Source organism: Mustela lutreola, chromosome 7 (genome assembly GCF_030435805.1).
Source record: "Mustela lutreola isolate mMusLut2 chromosome 7, mMusLut2.pri, whole genome shotgun sequence".
Classification (NCBI taxonomy): domain Eukaryota; kingdom Metazoa; phylum Chordata; class Mammalia; order Carnivora; family Mustelidae; genus Mustela; species Mustela lutreola.
Window position 1 is genome coordinate 42,053,734 of NC_081296.1, and position 19,987 is coordinate 42,073,720.

General features: G+C 36.1%; 1 protein-coding gene and 1 non-coding gene across 2 annotated transcripts in view; both read left to right on the forward strand.

Moving 5' to 3' along the window:
- UNC13C (unc-13 homolog C) overlaps nucleotides 1–19,987 on the forward strand; it is a 574,360-nt gene that overhangs the window by 256,001 nt on the left and 298,372 nt on the right. Inside the window, exons 10-12 of the mRNA XM_059180554.1 lie at nucleotides 12,620–12,789; nucleotides 16,119–16,234; nucleotides 18,071–18,234. Of these exons, the coding sequence (XP_059036537.1) occupies nucleotides 12,620–12,789; nucleotides 16,119–16,234; nucleotides 18,071–18,234 (450 nt within the window). The remainder of the gene's footprint in view (nucleotides 1–12,619; nucleotides 12,790–16,118; nucleotides 16,235–18,070; nucleotides 18,235–19,987) is intronic.
- Nucleotides 3,755–3,859, forward strand: LOC131837457 (U6 spliceosomal RNA). Its single transcript, XR_009356056.1, has one exon. It is a non-coding gene; the product is annotated as a U6 spliceosomal RNA (small nuclear RNA).

Genomic DNA, 19,987 nt, shown 5'->3' on the forward strand with positions numbered 1-19,987 from the left:
AGACAGGGGCGCCTGGGTGGCTCAGTGGGTTAAGCCGCTGCCTTCGGCTCAGGTCATGATCTCAGGATCCTGGGATCGAGTCCCGCATTGGGCTCTCTGCTCAGCAGGGAGCCTGCTTCCTCCTCTCTCTCTCTCTGCCTGCCTCTCTGCCTACTTGTAATCTCTCTCTGTCAAATAAATAAATAAAATCTTAAAAAAAAAATTTAAAAAAAATTAAAAAAATTTAAAAAAAAATAAAAATTCTTAAGACAGCTATTAAAATCATTTTATTCTGCAACATTAGCATCTGTGAAGATAATACTAGATAACAAAGATAGAATATAAATCTTTGAGGTATTCATGATCTCACGGTGGGGCTCAAAGTTGGGGCAAACAATTGGGTCTATCTTATAAGGTATTACTTTGCCCTTTGGTTCTGTGATCTGTTACACTACAAGGGCTTCTTTCAGCCAGGGCATGAATGACTCTCCGCCTCCTGCCCTTCTTCTAAAGTGCTACTAATAACGAGTGAACCTGGTGGTAGGTATTAAGGAGCACACATATTGCATGGAGCACTGGGTATGGTGCATAAACAATGAATCTTGGAACACTGAAAAAAATAAAACTAAAAAAAAAAAAAAGGAGGGGCACCTGGGTGGCTCAGTGGGTTAAGCCGCTGCCTTCGGCTCAGGTCATGATCTCAGGGTCCTGGGATCGAGTCCCACATCGGGCTCTCTGCTCAGCAGGGCGCCTGCTTCTCTCTCTCTGACTGCCTCTCCATCTACTTGTGATCTCTCTCTGTCAAATAAATAAATAAAATCTTAAAAAAAAAAAAAAAAGGAAAGAAAGAAATTAGAATAAGAAAAAAAAGGGCTGCTAATAATATAATTGATTTCTTGTTCTTTTTTGTATCATCTTCTTTGTGATCGGCTTACAGGATGCATCTACAATGCCCAATTACTAAAAAAGAAAAACCTCAGGAAAACTTAAAAGTGAAATATTGGCGACTGTTTTTTGATCCTGATACCCATAACTAAATTGTCCTTGATAATGCAGGTGGGAATAGTTGCTGTGCACTGTCCCTGGGTTTTGAACTTAGAGTCTGTTCATCTACTGTAATAGAATTCAAAGGTAATAGGGTTGGGATCTTAATTCAGGAACAAATGAGACATCAATATGGCAATGGAAGTGGGTTATGTAATTCATAATAAATCACTAAAAGGAAATGTGAACACTGAGTGTCTCACAGTATTTCCATTTGGTGGGTCAGAGATTAAAGAATTAAGCTGTAACTAGAGAATTTAATTACTGTTTAAAAGCTGCTGCTGCTTTGCCTCAGGATGGCTCTTACTGGTTTCTGGTTGCTGATTTTCTCCATATTTTTCCTTGAAGCCCGAGTTGAAGTGGAATTATTTATAATTACTAGATATTTTAAAATACACTTTTGTTGATTGTACCAGATAAATATGAAGAATAAATTACAAATGTTTACTAATTCTGCCACCTACATTTCGATACATACCCTTACAGCTTGTTTCAATGGAAACACACACACACACACACACACATTTATTCATATGTAATCTCCCTTATTAATGTTTCTGTTAACCAAACCTGGTATAATACCATTTAAAATATAGAATTCTCATTTGCTGCACTTAAAATGTGTGGCTGTAATTTTATATAATTTTAATATACGTGATTTTTAATGTGACATCACTTCCCATTGGCTTTTTTCCTGACAGAGTTGCCAGGCAGAGAATATTTTACTCACTTCGTTAGATCTAGCGCCACTCCAGGTGCAGTTTTCATTCTTCAGACCACTGTTTGTTAATGCCCTGCATTAGTGAGGACTTCTCATCACAGTGTGATTGCTTGGTCAAGGGCTTCCTTCTTCCCATCAAATTCAGGCTTTATGGTCTCTATGAAATTCATGGACATCTCTCAATGTAAAGCAACTTTTCTCAGAATGGGTTAAATTCTGATAACTTGGGGAAGGGCTGGGTTTTATTTTTGTTTTGTTGTGTTGGTTTTGGCTTTAATCATTGGAGATAGGTATTGTTGAGCCTTCTCCAGGAAACTCTAAATCTAAAAATACTTGCATTGAGACAATTTGCAAAGTTGAAATAAATAATTACAAAGAAATTAGTCATTTGGATGGCTGCCAATAAAGAAAATTTGGCCAAATAGTGATGGCTCGATAGAGATACAGTACCTGCAAATTAAAACCAAAACACAGACACACACAAAAATCCTGAGTCTAGAGGGGGAAATGTGTTCCTTTAATTTGGGAAGAAATAAAATATCTTATTCCTGTGGAAACAAAACCAGTCTTCAATAATTATAAAAATGTAAAAGTAGACATATGAATCATTCCTTAAGAAGGGAATTATTTTTAGTTAAAGGAAAACTACAAAGCAAATGGCTCTAACAATATTTATTTTATTTATCAAGTGTTTATGTAGTAAAATATTTATTCTCTACTGATTTAGAAAAAAAAAAAAAGCCAAATTCACAAACTGGTAAACTAAACCAGAAATCTTCGCTAGCTAATAAACCTGGTTGGATATGGTCTAGTAGAGGAGGATTTAATGGGACTATGTTTTTTGCTTTTCTATTAAATGTGACAGATTATTTTTTTCTTACATGAAAGGATATTTCTCTTGCTGCCAGATTCTGTTTCCTATGTGAGCCTATCTTTTCCCACCTGAAATGAAACACTTGGTATTTTCATAAAAGTCAGAGTTTATGAGTCACATATTAAATAGTTGAGAAGTATATTTGCTTGTATAAGATCAAGAAAAATGAACTTTGTAGTTTATTATTTTCCTACTTGATTTTATTAGAATTTCATTCCCTGTCACATTATGCCACAGTTCTAGATTAATAAAAAGCTGTTTCATTCAATAAGAATTACAGATATAGGCATTTGAGGTCTAGCAGAGTAACTAAATTATTCCACCAAATTATTCCATTTTCCTATTTTAACATCTATAATGAAAGCTGTTCTATATGCACATATTCAGTAAAAGAAGAAAACATAAGAGAGAAGACCAGAAGACTTTAGCATATATCTGATTGTCAGAACTATGTTAAGTGGTCATCTCTGGTTAAAAGGAAGGGTGAGATACTGCATAAAAGTGGAAAAGGAAAAGGAGAGGTTGAAAGGTTGTTGAGTAAATATATTTATAATGTCAGCTGCCTCCCACCTCACTGATTACTCAATGTTTATATACAATCATTCTATCTCTAATATAAATAAAAAGAATTCATCCTCTCTCTTGCAAGGTAGACAGTCCCAAAATTTTATCCAGTTACTGCATTTAACCTGAAGTCTGTGATCTTTGGGTAGTCTCTGCCTCAGCTCCATGTTTGGTTCCTTGTGACCCTGGGACTTATGTCATTTTCCTCCAAAATGCCCAGTGTGTTATTGTAATGAGAGAAGAAGATAGGGTAACGGCAATTTTAAAGTCTCATTCAGTAATTAGGAAAGTGGGAAAGACATGACCACTTTTGGTACATTAGCAAAGACAGACTCCTTCTAGACAGGTACACTGAGGACTTTCTGACCCTGGTAGCAGGAGTAGTTACTTGGCTAACCAATCTGGCAGGCCCTTGTGCTTTCCAGATGAATTTCTTTTATCCATTTTTCCTCCAGGTCCTTGGTTCTCCATCTGGGGAGACCTTCCTTGCCCAATTTGTCAGTGCCTACGCTATAAGCAGGTACTCTGGAAAGCAAAAGCAGATGTAAGAGGGCTATAAAAATAATCAAAAGGGACTCACTTTGCAGGACCTCTATTCATTTCAGAAAAATGCAGAGGAGATTAGCATGGCCCCAGTATGAGGTAACAAACAAATTAGTGAAGCATTCCTTATTTGATGAGAAGGATAAGCAGCAGCATAAGACTAAGGCATTTGCAGGGGACCTGCACTAACTAACTAACCACACTAACCTGTGTCGTTAGTTAAGCACCTGACTTGATTTTGGCTCATGATCTCAGTGTTGTCGGATCAAGGCCCACATGGGTTTCACACATTGGACCTGGAACCTGCTTGGGATTCTCTCTCTCCCTTTCTCTCTCAATTAAAAAAAAAAAAAGAAAGAAAGAAAGAAAAAAAGCATTTATTTTAAGTATTTTAAGTACAACTGTAGCCAGCCTGAGGCATATTGGACAATACTGTTCCCTGGAAAATTTACCAAGATTCCAGGAGATGGGTTTTAAGACAATTTTACGAGTAACCACATAAACCTTTAACTCTTTAGCCACCAAACTTTAACTCTTCACTGGCTGCTCCTCTGCTCTTCTTTCTTTCTTTTGACCTGATGGTTGCTGTCTCAACTTCTGCAAAATAGTAAGCATGCCAAGGTGAGAATGAATGCAACACCACCGATTTTATCTTTGGCGCAGAATTCCCTTCATTGTCACTCAGATTTCCTGAAAGAAACCATTTGAAAAGCCCAACGGCTACAATTTTCTTTTTGAAGTGGCACTTAGAAACCCTTGCTTGTTACATGTAAATTACACTTTTCTTTTTTTTTTTTTTAATATACAGAAGCAGCTGGTTCTTCTTGAACTTGTAGGGTTCCAAATTATTATATTCTCAGTCAATTTATATTGCAGGACATAAGCAGGGTGAGCCTCTTTGGGCATAGCTGTGCTCCCTTGCATCTCTGCTTACAGACTGTCTGGATTTAGTCTGAGTACATCTCCCCTGTAGTGCATTTTTGAAAGTAGCCAAACTTAATAAACATGTGGCAACATTCTAAATTTTATTCAAACCATTCACATCATAGAAAAGCTTTGCTTGGCATGTGCTCAGAGTTGCAAGGTATAACAAGCAACAGTTTGACCAGCTGTTCTGCTATTGTACTTGGCAATGAATTGGCTTTGCAGACAAAGGTTGTGAAATCTTTACTGGCTGCTCCCATCTTGTCTTCCAGTCAGTTCCAAGTATAACAATATCCTGTTATTAAAGCCCCCTTCATTGTTTCAAAGTTGCTACATTCATCAGTATTCTTAGTTGCAAATGAACTAGGGTTTGTTCTAATTAGTCTCAGATAGAAAAAGATTATTTACTGTTAGGTTGCTCAAGACTTTTTGGAGAGGTCAGAGTACCTGCCTTTGAAGCTGCTGTAGAGAAACAATATCCAATTATATCACAGGGTTGTTGTTTCTCCTCCTCCTCCTCTTCCTCCTCCTCCTCCTTCTTCTTCTTCAGATTTTGTTTATTTATTTATTAGGCAGAGAGCACAAGCAGGAAGAGCAACAGGCAGAGTGAGAGGGACAGGCAGGCTTCCTCCTAAGCAGGGAATCCGATGCGGAACTCGATCCCAGGACCCTGGGATCATGACCTGAGCTGAAGGCAGGCCCTTAACTGACTGAGACCCCCCAGGCCCCCATCATAGGGTTTCTTTGGAGAAAACCACATTTCCTTCATTAATATTTTTGATCCTCAAGACTAAATACCAGAAACTTTCATCAAAATACTAAAGGCTCCACCACCACTATGGTCAAATGAGCAAATTCTCAGAATAAAACCACTGCTTCACTTGGTTTAATTTTGGGTTCAGATCTTGCTTGAATGTAGGTCAGATATCTGAGCCGTCACTACAAAGGAATCTAGGAATGAGAGTTATCTAGCTTCAGTCTTGGGAAGTTGAGGAATATAAGGAGGCCTATAGCCAAAATGGAAGGGGAGTGTTCAGAGAGGCTGAGCGTCTATATGTGATGATTCTCTACTGCACTACCATGAACTAAATTTCCTGTGCATTTCTGTTTTTGTTTTTTTAAGATTTTATGTATTTATTTGACAGAGATCACAAGTAGGCCGAGAGGCAGGTGGGGGAGCGGGGAGCAGGTTTCCTGCTGAGCAGAGAGCCTGATGCGGGGCTCTATCCCAGGACCCTGAGATCATGACCGGAGCTGAAGGTAGAGGCTTAATCCAATGAGTTACCCAGGCGCCCTAAATCTCCTGTTTTATATGCATTGCAAAATCCTCATGTCATTTTCAGTATTCACAAGAGCAGTCCCACAATTGTCCTTACAGAGATGAAAAAATGTAAGTTTCTGACAGCTTAAACTTGAAACATAATAGCAAACATTGTTTATTTTTAAGTATTATTTACAAAAAGCTCTTTGGGAAAGATAAAGTAGGAACTGGCATGTCCTTATGAGAAAAAAACAAAAAACAAAAAAACAAAACCCAGAACCCATGTTAGTAATAGAAGATGTTAATAATAGAGAAATCTAGCTGGGGGACATATGGGGACTCTCTGTATTCTCTTTACAGCTTTTCTCTAAATATGTAATTATTCTAAATTTAAAATTTTAATTAAGAAATGAAAAAGAATCAATGAGAAATAGAGATATTCAAATTTCTTTCAGCAAAATCACAAGAACTAGGGCATGTCATTGATTATGTTTGTTCTGAATCCATTAATATCACATGCAGTTTATTTTGACATTAAAGAAGGAAGACTATGGTCGGTTGAATTATCTAACCAAAGACTCGACCGTGTCTGCACATTAATAGGTGCCCCCAAAGTAACTATGTGAGTGGATGAGCAGAAGGGTTTATGGGTGAGGGAATGGTGAACTCTTGATGGTACAATAACAAAAAGTACAAACCAAATTAATGAAGAAAATAATGGAAATGTGAACAGGTATTTGGAAGGTGTGCTTCCATCTGGTACAGAGAAATTATTTCTAATAGGAATTTGAAAAGAGATATTGCAGTATTACCTCTCTATTTGATATATGCACATACAGAAACACACAATGTGTATATATGCATATACAGTTATGAATTATGTACAAGAAAAAGTTAGAATACATGTATGTATATCTTATATATAGTAATAATGTTTTATATGGATTATTATTTACTGTTTGTGGGTGTATATGCACATGTGTGTGTGTGTGTGTGTGTGTGTCTTTGTGTAAAGCTAGAAATCTTTACCTTAAATTCATGACAAAAACTTGGGCCTCAAATACTTATTCTTAAAAATGAAACAGGATATTTTGAATTTGGTAAATAATAGATGCTAGAAATATTTACCAATCTTTGTTATCTAGAGTTTGCTATTTATTGCACCTGTTATTGTCAGGTAAAATTTTTTTACATGTCTGTCTCCCAGGATGTACATGAACTCTGATGATTTATTTTATCAAAAGGTGACAAAAAGGATTTATTTCTGCTTTTGTAATATTTTGCATTTTGAGTTTATGGCAATGATAACAATTTTGATTGATATTCTAGGTTTTCTTTCACTTTTCTAAGAATGGCACAAATGAGCTGAGAGCTAGGTTTTTGTTTCTATGTTGATTTTTAAATTTTTGATAGCAAAGAAATTAAAATCAGAGCTATTTTTAATATAAATTTTGGGTTAATGCCAAAAATTTCTCTATCTCAATATTCTCACCACTATAACTTCAGGTATGTTATCTTTGGAATTCTGAATTAAATAGGAGACAGCTGTGCTGTCATCTATTCTAACCATGGTCCTTGGCAGGAAATGGTTTCTTTTGCTGTAATGGATACAGTATCATTGACTAGTCATTTTTCCTTCCCTACTATTTCCACCACATTTTAATAGTAAACTAGCTATCAAGATTGGAGAATTTCTCTAATATACATGGTATTTCTAGAATGACATTATTTTTCCTTCAAATATAATAAAGGGAATTTTTGAGGTAAAACTTTGCAGATTTCTTAATGAACACTTTGTGAATGTGAAATGCATGACAGAAACTATGTTAAGAATAGAGATATTAGGGGCGCCTGGGTGGCTCAGTGGGTTAAGCCGCTGCCTTCGGCTCAGGTCATGATCTCAGGGTCCTGGGATCAAGTCCCGCATCGGGCTCTCTGCTCAGCGGGGAGCCTGCTTCCTCCTCTCTCTCTGCCAGCCTCTCTGCCTACTTGTGATCTCTGTCAAATAAATAAATAAAATATTAAAAAAAAAGAATAGAGATATTAATAAACCTAGATCCTACCTTCAAAAATAACTTATGAAATGAGGACATTATATTAATGACTACTATAGATCAAATACTTAAGTGTCTGTCACTGTACTAGCTGCTGTAAGATATTATTTCAGTTAATTTCTATAAATATCTTTTAAGACTGGTATCATTAACCCCATTTTATAAACAGATTCATAGAGATGAAGTCAGGTAGAAGTAGTTAGTAGTTCTCAAACCCTATTAGACCTAATGACCCCTTTTATATAAAGTAATTCATGATGACTTTTTTATGCTGAAACAAAATAAAATGAAAACAAAACAAAAGAAAAAAATGTTTAATATAATCTATTCTAATATGTATTTTAGCATATAAGAGTAAAATACAACTACCCTGGAATACATAATTTAGTAGTTACGTGCTTTCATATGTTGGCATATTTGTGACTATCTCAAGTACAGACTGATACAAATACTTTGATCCAGATACTTCGAGCGATTTGGACATTGGTAATATAATTCCTCAAAGTGGAAAATGGCTCTTGGTATAGTTCTGAGCAGCAACAACAAAATTTTTCTTTGATTAGTGCTTTAGACTCTAGCTGTTTTCTAAGAAATCTCTATGTCTTAAAATAAGCAAAAGAGTCAGTGTTTATATGTAAAAAAAAGTAAGTCCCAAACTGAGGTGATTTTCAATTCATTTAGCATCTTTATTAATGTCTTTGCATCATTTCAAATCATGCAAGCTGTCTAGTAGATGGTAAGGTATCCAAATCCTGGGCCTTCCCCAACCTAAGGCCACTAGTGCGCCTAAATGTTTATAGCAAAAAAACCCAAAAAACAAAAAACAAAAACCCAGCATTTGCCAAAATGTTCTATGTAGAAAGCTCTAGAAATAGTGGGGCTTATTTTTCACATCGCCATGTCATACGGCAAGTTTTATTCTTAAATGTGCTGTATGATCTTGCCTATAGGTTAATGGGAGAGAGAGAACTCTGTCAATAGTTCTTAAGTACTTTTTTAAAAGATTTATTTATTTATTTGACAGAGAGCACAAGTAGGCAGAGAGGCAGGCAGAGAGAGAGGAGGAAGCAGGCTCTCTGCTGAGCAGAGAGCCCAATGTGGGGCTCTATCCCAGGACCCTGGGATCATGACCCGAGCTGAAGGCAGAGGCTTTAACCCACTGAGCCACCCAGGCACCCCAGTTCTTAAGTATTTTTTATGCCATGAATCCATTTGGCAATCTGGTGAGAATGATGGATGCTTTTCAAAATCATTTATTTGTAAATTTCTAACATAAATTACATAGAATTGGGGAGAAAATAAGTTACTTTGAAGAATACTTTCGGTACAGTAAATGATAGTTACAAATAATATTACAAATTTCTTAACAATGATAATGTTACATGTAAATATCTTGGTTTTATTGGTGACAAAATTTTTCAGGTGCTCATAGTATAGCTGTGGTTTATTGTTTATGTTCATAATTGAAGGAAAATAAAGGTGAAATTACTTTATTATTTTTTCTTCTTTCAAGTTGTATAAATTCCAGTTAGTTAATATATCGTGTAATATTAGTTTCAGCAGTCGAGGTTGTGATTCATCACTTATACAATGTTCAGTGCTCCTGGCAAGTGCTCTCCTAAATACGCTCCCCCATAGCCCATTTAGCCCATTCCGGACTCTCCTCTCCTCCCCTCCAGCAAACCTTAGTTGTTCTCTATAGTTAAGAGTTTATTTTCTGATTTGCCTCTTTCCCCCCTATATTTATCTATTTTGTTCCTTAAATTCCACATATGAGTGAAATCATATAGTATTTGTCTTTCTCTGTCTGACTTATTTTGCTTAGCATGATAACTCCAGCTCAATCCCCATTGTTGAAAATTTCAGTCTTTTTAAATGGCTGAGAAATATTCCATTATATATATGTGTCACATCATCTTTATCCATTCATCAGCCGATGGACATGTGGGCTCTTTCCATAATTTGGCTATTGTTGATAATGCTGCTGTATGCATTGGAGTGCTGTGCTCCTTTGAATCAGCATTTTTGTATCCTTTGGGTAAATACCTAGTAGTGTAGCTGCTGGATCATCTGGTAGTCCACTGTTTTTTGTTTTTGTTTTAATTTTTTAATTCAAATTCAATTTAATTTACATATAGTGTAGTATTAGTTTCAGGGACAGAATTTAGTGAGTCATCAGTACATATAACACTCAGTGCTCATTATATCAAGTGCCCTCCTTAATGCCCATCATCTGATTACACCATCCGCCTACCTACCTCCCCTCTAGCAACCCTCAGTTTCTTCTCTATAGTTAAAAGGGTCTTATGGTTTGCCTCCCTCCCTATTTTTTTAATCTTACTTCATTATTCATTCCCTTCCCCTATGTTCTTCTGTTTTGCTTCTTAAATTTCACGTACGAGTGAAATCACATGATATTTGTCTTTCTCTGACTTATGTTGTTTATCATAATACCCTCTAGTTCCAGCCACATCATTGCAAATGGTAAGATTTCATTCTTATTGATGGCTAAGTAATATTCCATTATCATATCTTCTTTATCCATTATCTGATGATGAATATCTAGGCTTTTTCCATCTTTTGGTTATTGTAGACCTTGCTGCTATAAACACTGGGGGGCGTGTGCCCCTTTGAATCACTGTTTGTATCCTTTAGCTAAATACCTAGTAGTGTAATCATTGGGTCATAGGCTATTTCTGTTTTCCAGAGTGGGTGCAATTTAATTTCCCACCAACACTGTAAAAGGGTTCCCATTTCTCTACATCCTCATCAACATCTATTGTTTCCTGATTTGTTAATTTGAGCCTTTTGACTGGTGAGAGGTGGTATCTCATTGTGGTTTTGATTCATATTTCCCTGATGTAAGTGACACTGAGGATTTTTTCATGTGTCTTTTGGCCATTTGGATATTGTCTTTGGAGAAATTTCTATTTATGTTTTCTGCCCATCTCTTAACTGTATTTATTTTGGGGAGTGGTGTTGAGTTTGAGAAGTTCTTTATAAATTTTGGATACTAGCCCTTTATCTGATATTTCATTTGTGAATATCTTCTCCCATTCTGTGTAGGTTGCCTTTTACTTTTGTTGATTATTTCCTTTACTGTGCAACAAGCTTTTTAGCCTAATGAAGTCCCAGTAGTTCATTTTTGCTTTTGTTTCCCTTGCCTCTGGAGACACTGTCTAACAAGAAGTTGCTATGGCTGAGGTCAAAGTAGTTGCTATCTCTGTTCTTCTCTAATTGGATGGATGGATTCCTGTCTCACATTCAGGTCTTTCATCCATTTCAAATTTATTTTTCTGTATGGTGTAAGAGAGTGGTCCAATTTAGTTCCATTCTTCTGCAAGTGCAGTTGCTGGATCGAAGATAGTTCTACTTTTAACTTCCTGAGGAACCTTCGTACTCTTTTCCAGAGTGACTGCACCAGCTTGCATTCCCACCAACAGTGTAAGAGGATTCCCCTTTTACCACATCCTCACCAACATCTGTTGTTTCCTGGGGTGTTAATTTTAGCCATTCTGACTGGTGTGAGGTGACAACTATATGATCATAGTTTTTATTTGTATTTCCTTGATGATGAGTGATGTTGAACATCTTTTCATGTGTCTGTTAGCCTTTTATAGGTCTTCTTTGGAAAAATGTCCATTCGTGTCTTCTGCCTATTGTTTAGCTAGATTATTTGGGTTTTCTTGGGGGTATTCAGTTTTATAAGTTCTTTATATGGTTTCGATGTTCCTTATCATTATCTGATGATGAACATCTAGGCTGACCCTATTTCATCCACTTTCTCCACTGACCCCATGTTGGAGATCCTTATGCTAGAATAAATGCATGTGCAGAGCAAATTGGAACTCATCATTGATCATCCTAACTACTACAAAAAAAGAACTAGCTACTATCCTAACTAGCTACAAAAAAAGAAAGAAAGAAAGAAAGAAAGAAAGAAAGAAAGAAAGAAAAGGCGATGACCCAATGCTTAAAGAATGATTGGTTGGCAGGTAGAGAAGCATAGGAAGAGTGTATACAGTGTATAGGGTCAGGAAACACCATAATATGTGTGGGCAATAATAACATCATACATGTGGGTTCAACAAGAGTAGGTGGAAGAAACCTTGAAATGAAAAATGGATTCAAGTGTGCAGTTTATTCTTAAAAACAGAAGGGTTTTTCTCTAACTCTAATTGATTTAACAGTCTTATACTTACTGGGATTTATAGTTTACTAAGTATAAGCACATAACTGTATTGTCATTTATAATCTGTTACATCCATAGAAGTAACATTAACTTTACATGGATGGTACAGGGTTTTCTGAGAATGGCTGTGTTTTTCTAGAAAACCATTGCAAATAAGAAATATATCAAAGAGAAAATACACTAAATATTTTTGACCCATATTTGATTGCATTTGGTTCAGTTAAAGGAGATATGTTTGAATAGGGTATTACCCCTTAGGAACATTGCTTAACTAATGCAACATTTTTTGATGTCCCTGACACCTGTAACATCCTCTAGATGGAAATGGGTCAGTGGGAAATCTCATTTCTTAGATAATCTACTACACCTTTCTGGATTAGACAGATTTAAAAGGAGTTGCTAACATCAAATGCCACTTAGAGCAGTTACCAATGGTTGTTAACGTATCCACATTTATTTTCAGTGAGTGCCATAACTCCACAGATCGAATCAAAGTCAGAGTGTGGGATGAAGATGATGACATTAAATCCAGAGTCAAGCAACATTTCAAAAAGGAGTCAGATGATTTTTTGGGACAAACAATTGTAGAAGTGAGGACCCTGAGTGGAGAGATGGATGTCTGGTACAACTTAGGTGACTATTTTTAAATTTACTTAAAAAACAGTTAAATAAAATTTGAGTCTCTGTGGCCTATGTTATATTCCCATATAAGTCAAAATAAGCAGCGTCTTTCTACAACATTCTGCTGAAATATTTATTCAAATTCAGTATTATTGTAAGATGTTGGTAAATTTGAGATGAAATGAGAGAGCCTTTCAAAAAATCAACTGGTTGTCTTTTAGTAGAAAAATATCCCATTCCTAATTTTAAATTCATAAATATAGCTTCAAAAACTTTGCTAAATGGATAGGAAACAACATATGACTTTATGCTGTTTGACTTATTTCCTTTTGGTCCCTTAATGACATTTTAGCAATAAAGGAAAAGTGTATTTTGGATATCTTTGAATGATCATATAAAAGTAGGGTTTAGTTAGCCAACCCATATAAATGTGGACTTACGTTTACCCTGTTGATAAAAATATTGAGAATATATTTAGTTGGCATGACTTTTTAAATGAAATTTTATTACAGAACTGAGAATTAAATAAAGCTTTATTTTGACTTTTACAGTAATTGAATAATAACCTAGAATCTTCAGTGCTTATTTAATAATAGTAAAAAATATATGGATCAGCTCAGTTTCTATAGAGGACATGATCCAAAATATCTTTTCTTTTTTTAATGTATTTGCTCATAGTTGATACAAAATGTTCCATTAGCTTCAGGTGTACAACACAGTGATTCAACTCTATATGTTACGCTATGCTCACACAAGGGTAGTACTGGCCATCACCATTCAACACTGTTACAGTATTATTGATTGTATTCCCTGTGCTGTAACTTTTATTCCCATGATTTACTCATTCCATGACTGGAAGCTTGTTTCTCCCACGCCCCTTCACCTATTTTGCCCGTTCTCCCAACCCCAGTTCACTTATATGTAGAATCTAAAAGACAAAACAAATGAATAACCAAAAACCAGAATCAGATCTATCAATATGGAGAACAAACTGATGATTGCCAGATCCACATTTTTTTAGTCATATCATTTGAAATGTCTTAATTAAATTTTTAAGGGCTGGTTAAATCAAGGAAGTGTTTATACAGTCCCAGGATTACAAAGAGTTTCCATTTAGGATATCAATATATTGTAGTAAATTTAAGAGTACTTTTGGCTTTTTGAAAAACACACATACTTCAAATAATGTAATATTTGACAAGGCATAGCGGTAAAGTCATAGAATTGATGAAACTCTAACACAATAATTTTAAAGAAGGAAAGATATATATCTTATCTGGATACAAATGATTCAAGCTAGAATAAGAACCCAATATGAAAATATATTTTAAAGAAATCTTAAAGAAAATTGGTGCTTTGACATTACTGTTAAAATTTTTAGTTCGGTTATAGTGATCATCCTCCTGTATCTAGTTTCTATGTAAGACAACTTTCTATATGAAAACGGAGATGTTAGGTAAGAGTAAACTTCAGGCCATTAACTCGGTGTAACCAGTACTCACAAATTGTGTTACAAAATGGTTTACCCATACACAGACTGTTTTTTCTTTTTCTTTTTTCTTTTTTTTTAAATATTTTTTATTTATTTATTTGAGAGACAGTGAGAGAGAGCATGAGAGGCGAGAAGGTCAGAAAGAGAAGCAGACTCCCCATGGAGCTGGGAGCCCGATGCAGGACTCGATCCCGGGACCCCGGGACTATGACCTGAGCCAAAGGTGGTTGCTTAACCAACTGAGCCACCCAGGTGCCCACACAGACTGTTTTTTCTGTAGTAAGTTAGCATGTCCTTGAATTGAGGCATTTAGAATTCCAAACAGAAATTCCTTAAATCATTCTTTTGACAAAAGAACAATTCTTTTGATGTTCTTTGCCTCCTGTCCCATGTTTTTTGATGTGGATAAATTCACTTTGCCAAGGAGCTTGAATGAGATCTTAGTAAAATCAGTAAATTAGTAAAAATTGGCTATTCAGCTCTTACGCTGAAATGGTCCTTCCATGAACAGGGAGGAAAATAGGATGCGGCAGGATAGGGAAATCTTGGCCTGCTCACCATCAGTTTTTGTGTTTGTGCCCTCTTTTGCTGATTTTGGGAGTTTTAGAGGGGGAGAGAAGGAGGCTGTGAAGGACAGGTTTTAGATTTGTATATAATCCCTCGGTAGGTTCAATCCCCAAAAGTATCATATGTCTACTCTTTGTATCATGTTCATCACATAGAATTCATTCCGCCCTGCAGAGGAGGACTTGGCCAAAGCCCTGAGCATCTAAGCAGAACCTGTGTCCCATAGGTCTCTGGGGCTGACGGTAGTTAAACTCAAAGAACCAGTAATGTTCCCTGAGACTTTGGACAAAGGTCTGTGACAAAAAGATTCTAGCACAGGCATTTCTTTCGGCTCCAGCAGAAAATTTTAATATTTGTTGAGAATCAACTATTTCCCTGCCATTAGGAGAAACTCTCATGATCCTGGCCCTCCTCAGGGAAGAATATTCATAACACAATGATTATCAAATATTAGCAATGAAGAGTCAGCAGACATTCCACAAGACAAAGGCAGACTTCATGATTTAACCATATCTTTTATGACTCTAAATACAGTTATGCTTAGAAAGAAGGTCAGTGAGTCTTTGCCACTTTTTCTGTCACTCTGCCTCCTTGTGTTTTATTTGTAAAATGGGTCAGCTTGCCTCTTTTATTTCATCTGTGAAGTACATATCAAATGTTGGTCCCCTATGTACGAACTCTAGGAATTCTGTGATTATGCTCTTCTTTTTTTCTCTTAAAGCTACAGATCAGGTCATATTCATACACATTATTTGACTGAATTGACTAAATATTGATTGCATCTAAATAAACAGTTAATCCAACACATTAATAAGCAAAGGCCATAGACTGTAGGTCTTTATGAATCACTAATAAAGAAAACTGTGAACAGATGTTTTTGTTAGAGCTTTGACTTACCTTTTCAAGCATAGAAAGAGAGGCAAACGCTTTTACGTGAAATAGTTTTCTGATTAATTATATTTTTAAGTTATCTTGCTTTTAATTGTCCAAACAATTAATTTCATTGTAGAAACTAATCAAATACACAGAAATTTGTATCAGAATGTCAGGATCTTCTGATTAAGCTTTTTGTTTGAATTACCTGTAATGTGGTTTGACAATTAGTCACACAATAGGCACATTACTTTAAATTATGTTTACCAGAATCATAATGGCTAATTAATAATCAAACCTAATCTAGAAAATTCCCTCTTAGCCATGTAAGCCTTTTAAAAGCTTTTGAAAAATTCTATGAGAAATACAGTATTTTTAAAAATGACCAGTTACTGTTTTCTTTTATCAGAGAAACGGACAGATAAATCAGCTGTGTCTGGGGCCATTCGATTGAAAATCAATGTGGAAATAAAAGGAGAGGAGAAGGTTGCCCCATATCATATACAATATACGTGTTTACATGAGGTAAGTGAATTGAATTGCATTAATGATAAAACCTAGAAAATAGGTCTTTATGGATTATACAACAAGATATTTGTCTCTAAAGTATAATTGAATTAGGTTTGTGCAGTTGTTCCTAGAGTCCTTACCCTGTACTATGTACTATAGCATGTAATGTGCTAGGGAATCACATAGCCTATGTCTTGCTCTCTGAAGAGTGGGCACATGTCCTCCACTGAGAGTCATAACAAACGCATGAGGCAGGTATTAACAAACAAGACAGTAAGATGATGTTGACCAAGGAGGAAGAAAAATATCAAACACATTTGTTAAAATAAGTCATGACAAATATTTTGGAAGCTTTAAACATGTGATACTTTAGTAAAGCAGGAGAAGTTCCAAATATAATTATTTTTGAAAACTCTGAGTTAGTGTTCAGATTTTACTAAAGGTTTAGTTGGGAGTATTAGAAATAGAAAAATGTTGATATTGCTCAGTGGTTTTTGGTAGCCAGTGTAATAAGCAGTGATTTTCTTTTTCTAGAATGACAAAGAACTTCATACATGTTGAACCAACCTCCATCTTAATTACTGATTCCACAAACATGTTGGGAATGAGAAGGACCAAAATGTCCTTACCATCCAAGGATAGCAGAGAATATACCCATCCTAAAAGTAGGCCTTGGTTGTCTTAGACGTTAGACTATCGAATTTGAATCCAAAGGGCAGATTTCCCTCAGTGTAGATATACAAACACATAATCTGTGCTTCTACTGAATGCTTTGCATCTGAGAGCTTAGAGTTGTGCCCAGTGCCTTTCTCTGATACAAATGACTCTTGATTCATGTATCAGAAAATAAGAGGTGAAGCTGAAGAATGAACCTTTCCCCATGTTCAGAGAGGTGGAGGAAAAAAATACCTTCCTAAGGTAGAAAAAGGTAACAGAGAATCCTTGCCTTTTGCTTACAATTTTCTTAAATATATCTATGAAAACGTATATGTAGAATTATTTGCACTTCCATTTTACTAAAGAAGGAGTGGGAAACAGTATTTAAATCAATTACACCTTACACATAATGAGATGTAGGACCCAAGCTTAATTTCCAGACCCCAATCTGGCCAGTATTATTATTCCTTTAAGAAAGGTGGTTTAGTTTTTCAAATCAATAAAGAGAAATTCCTGAGCTGACAGGATGGAGAGCCAACTCTGGCCTTATAGTTTGGACAGAGAACATTTGGGTCAGAGGAACAGCATTATTCTTTGCTTTTCAGAGTCCTTTTCTGCTAATCCAGGAACCAAAAAGAATTAAATCCAAGAAAGGAAGGATCTTTTAGTGACCCAGGTGCATCCATGTAGCAGTTGCCAAACTTATCAGAAACATAAAGAAATTGTTCATCGTGATTTTTCTTTCATTACAAATTTCTAAAACATTCATTTTTAACCTCAGCTCGTAGCTCTGACTCTTATCATTTCACAAAGCTCTTTACATACTAAAAGTCTGTATTAACATAGCCCCAATTACAGTATTCTTCAGGGCCCTATAATTTACTCAGAGCCCATGAGCACAAAATATGTTCTAGCATGTAGAAATGTTTCCATGCAAAAATGTTTACTTCCTTTACAATGAATCGGTAGGGATGAAACATTGAAATGGTTGATTCTTTGTAGACCTAGGCAGAAATAAAACCAATTTGTGTAAGTAGGAGGTGAGTTAGCATAAAAATCCAATGTATTCCTATTGCTTCTATATGCTAATGAAACATTAGATGCCTTCAAAATGCAAATATAAATTACTGAGAGTTACATAGTTGTGGCCTATTCTGAGCAATTACTCAACGACTGAAAACCACTTGCTTTTAGAATCTGTTCCATTACTTGACTGAAGTGAAGTCTAATGGTGGAGTGAAAATCCCAGAGGTCAAAGGGGAGGAAGCCTGGAAGGTTTTCTTTGATGATGCTTCCCAAGAAATAGTCGATGAATTTGCCATGCGTTATGGGATTGAGTCCATTTATCAAGCTATGACGTAAGTACTCTAGAACACAGGCAATGTTCAAAAGTCTCTGCTGAAATCTAAAGAAAAAGAAAGAAAAGCATTTATCGCCTTCTAATTCAAACGAAATTTGATTGCAAGGTCATTTGCACCTTTTACACATTTGAATGTGCACTTTGGATGCCAGATCATCCCTCTCCCAGCTATAAAGCGTTAAGGATCTGCTAATTCACTACCACCATCTTCCCAAACCTTATTTTGTTCTCAGAGGGTTCTCCATGGAGACACGGAGCCTTTACAATGCCTGGGAACTTGTACCTTCTCCACCCTACCCCAAACCTACTGAATCAGAAACTCACAAAGTGGGGCCCAGTGATCTGTGTTTTATTTCATTTTTTAAAAGATTTTATTTATTTGACAGAGATCACAAGTAGGAAGAAACGCAGGTGAGGGGGGTGAAGCAGGCTCCCTGCTGAGCAGAGAGCCCAATGCAGGGCTCAATCCCAGGACCCTGAGATCATGACCTGAGCTGCAGGCAGAGGCTTAACCCACTGAGCCACCCAGGTGCCTGATCTGTGTTTTCATAAGCCCTCTGGATGCTTCTCATAAACACCAAAATTTGAGAACCAATGCCTTATTTGTTATCTGAGGATACTAAAGCCTGATGATTGAAGTGCATTGTCAAACTTTACAGAGTCTGTTAATGTCAGAGAGATACACATCTGGAGCCATAACAGTGTCTTGACCCAAACAATAAGCTGCATATTCTTCCTTCCTGTATTTATACCAGTGTCCCTAATTCAGCAAACCCAAAATTTACTGAAAATGCACATACTGCAGTAAATGTGGTTCCATGAGAGTGACCCATATAGACCTTTACTGAGGAGTTTCCATAAGGGTTTAGAACTGGGTTATCCCTTGCCTACAGTTTACCTTTTGAAACCTGGTCTAAAAGTATAAATGCATCTTGTTCAGATATATATGATATATAATGCTTAAACTCTTTATGTGCATATATTAGAAAACTGTACTTTCATTTTAAGGATGAAAATTTTCATGTCAACCAAATAGATGCCAGCACGATAATGGGTCCTTTTGAACCATCTGAGTGATTGATGTGGATTGGACAAAGATCAATGCGCTACTTCAAAGGTTTACTGTTCTTAGCATTTAATTACCAGACATAATTCCAGAAGAGCATATGCAAGACTACACTTAAAATTTTCTTGACCAATTGTATGGTTTTTTTAGTTGACAGAATGTTCTAAGTCTAAATAGTAAGACTTACAGATTATGGAGATGAAAAGGCACTTAGGGGCCATAGAGTTGAACATCTCTCCGGATGAGAAGCCCTGTTGCTGCGTCCATTACTGATGGCCTTCATCCCTCTGCCTGTTCACACACGGCAATAGCGCGTTCCTTTTAAGGCAACCTATTTTGTGACTGGGCAGCCATAATGGAGTCCCTTGAGCTTGTCATCCACTCTGTCCCACGTCATTGGTTATAACTCAGGATACCTCCTATCAAATTAAGCACAAATAAAAATGCAACTATGATTAAGAGTCTAAAATACTGTTCTGTTGAAAAGGAGCTATGTTAAAAAAGACAACAGTAAAACAACAGCAATGAGAAGGAAAAATTATCAGTAAAAGAAATGATCAAGGTAAATTCATTCCAAAATATCTCTGTGAGCTGATATCCTGTTACTTCTTTGCTATATTTCCGATGTTCTAAGAAGCATAATCACGTTAACGTAGAAAAAGGTTAAAAGCTGAAAAGAGGAAGA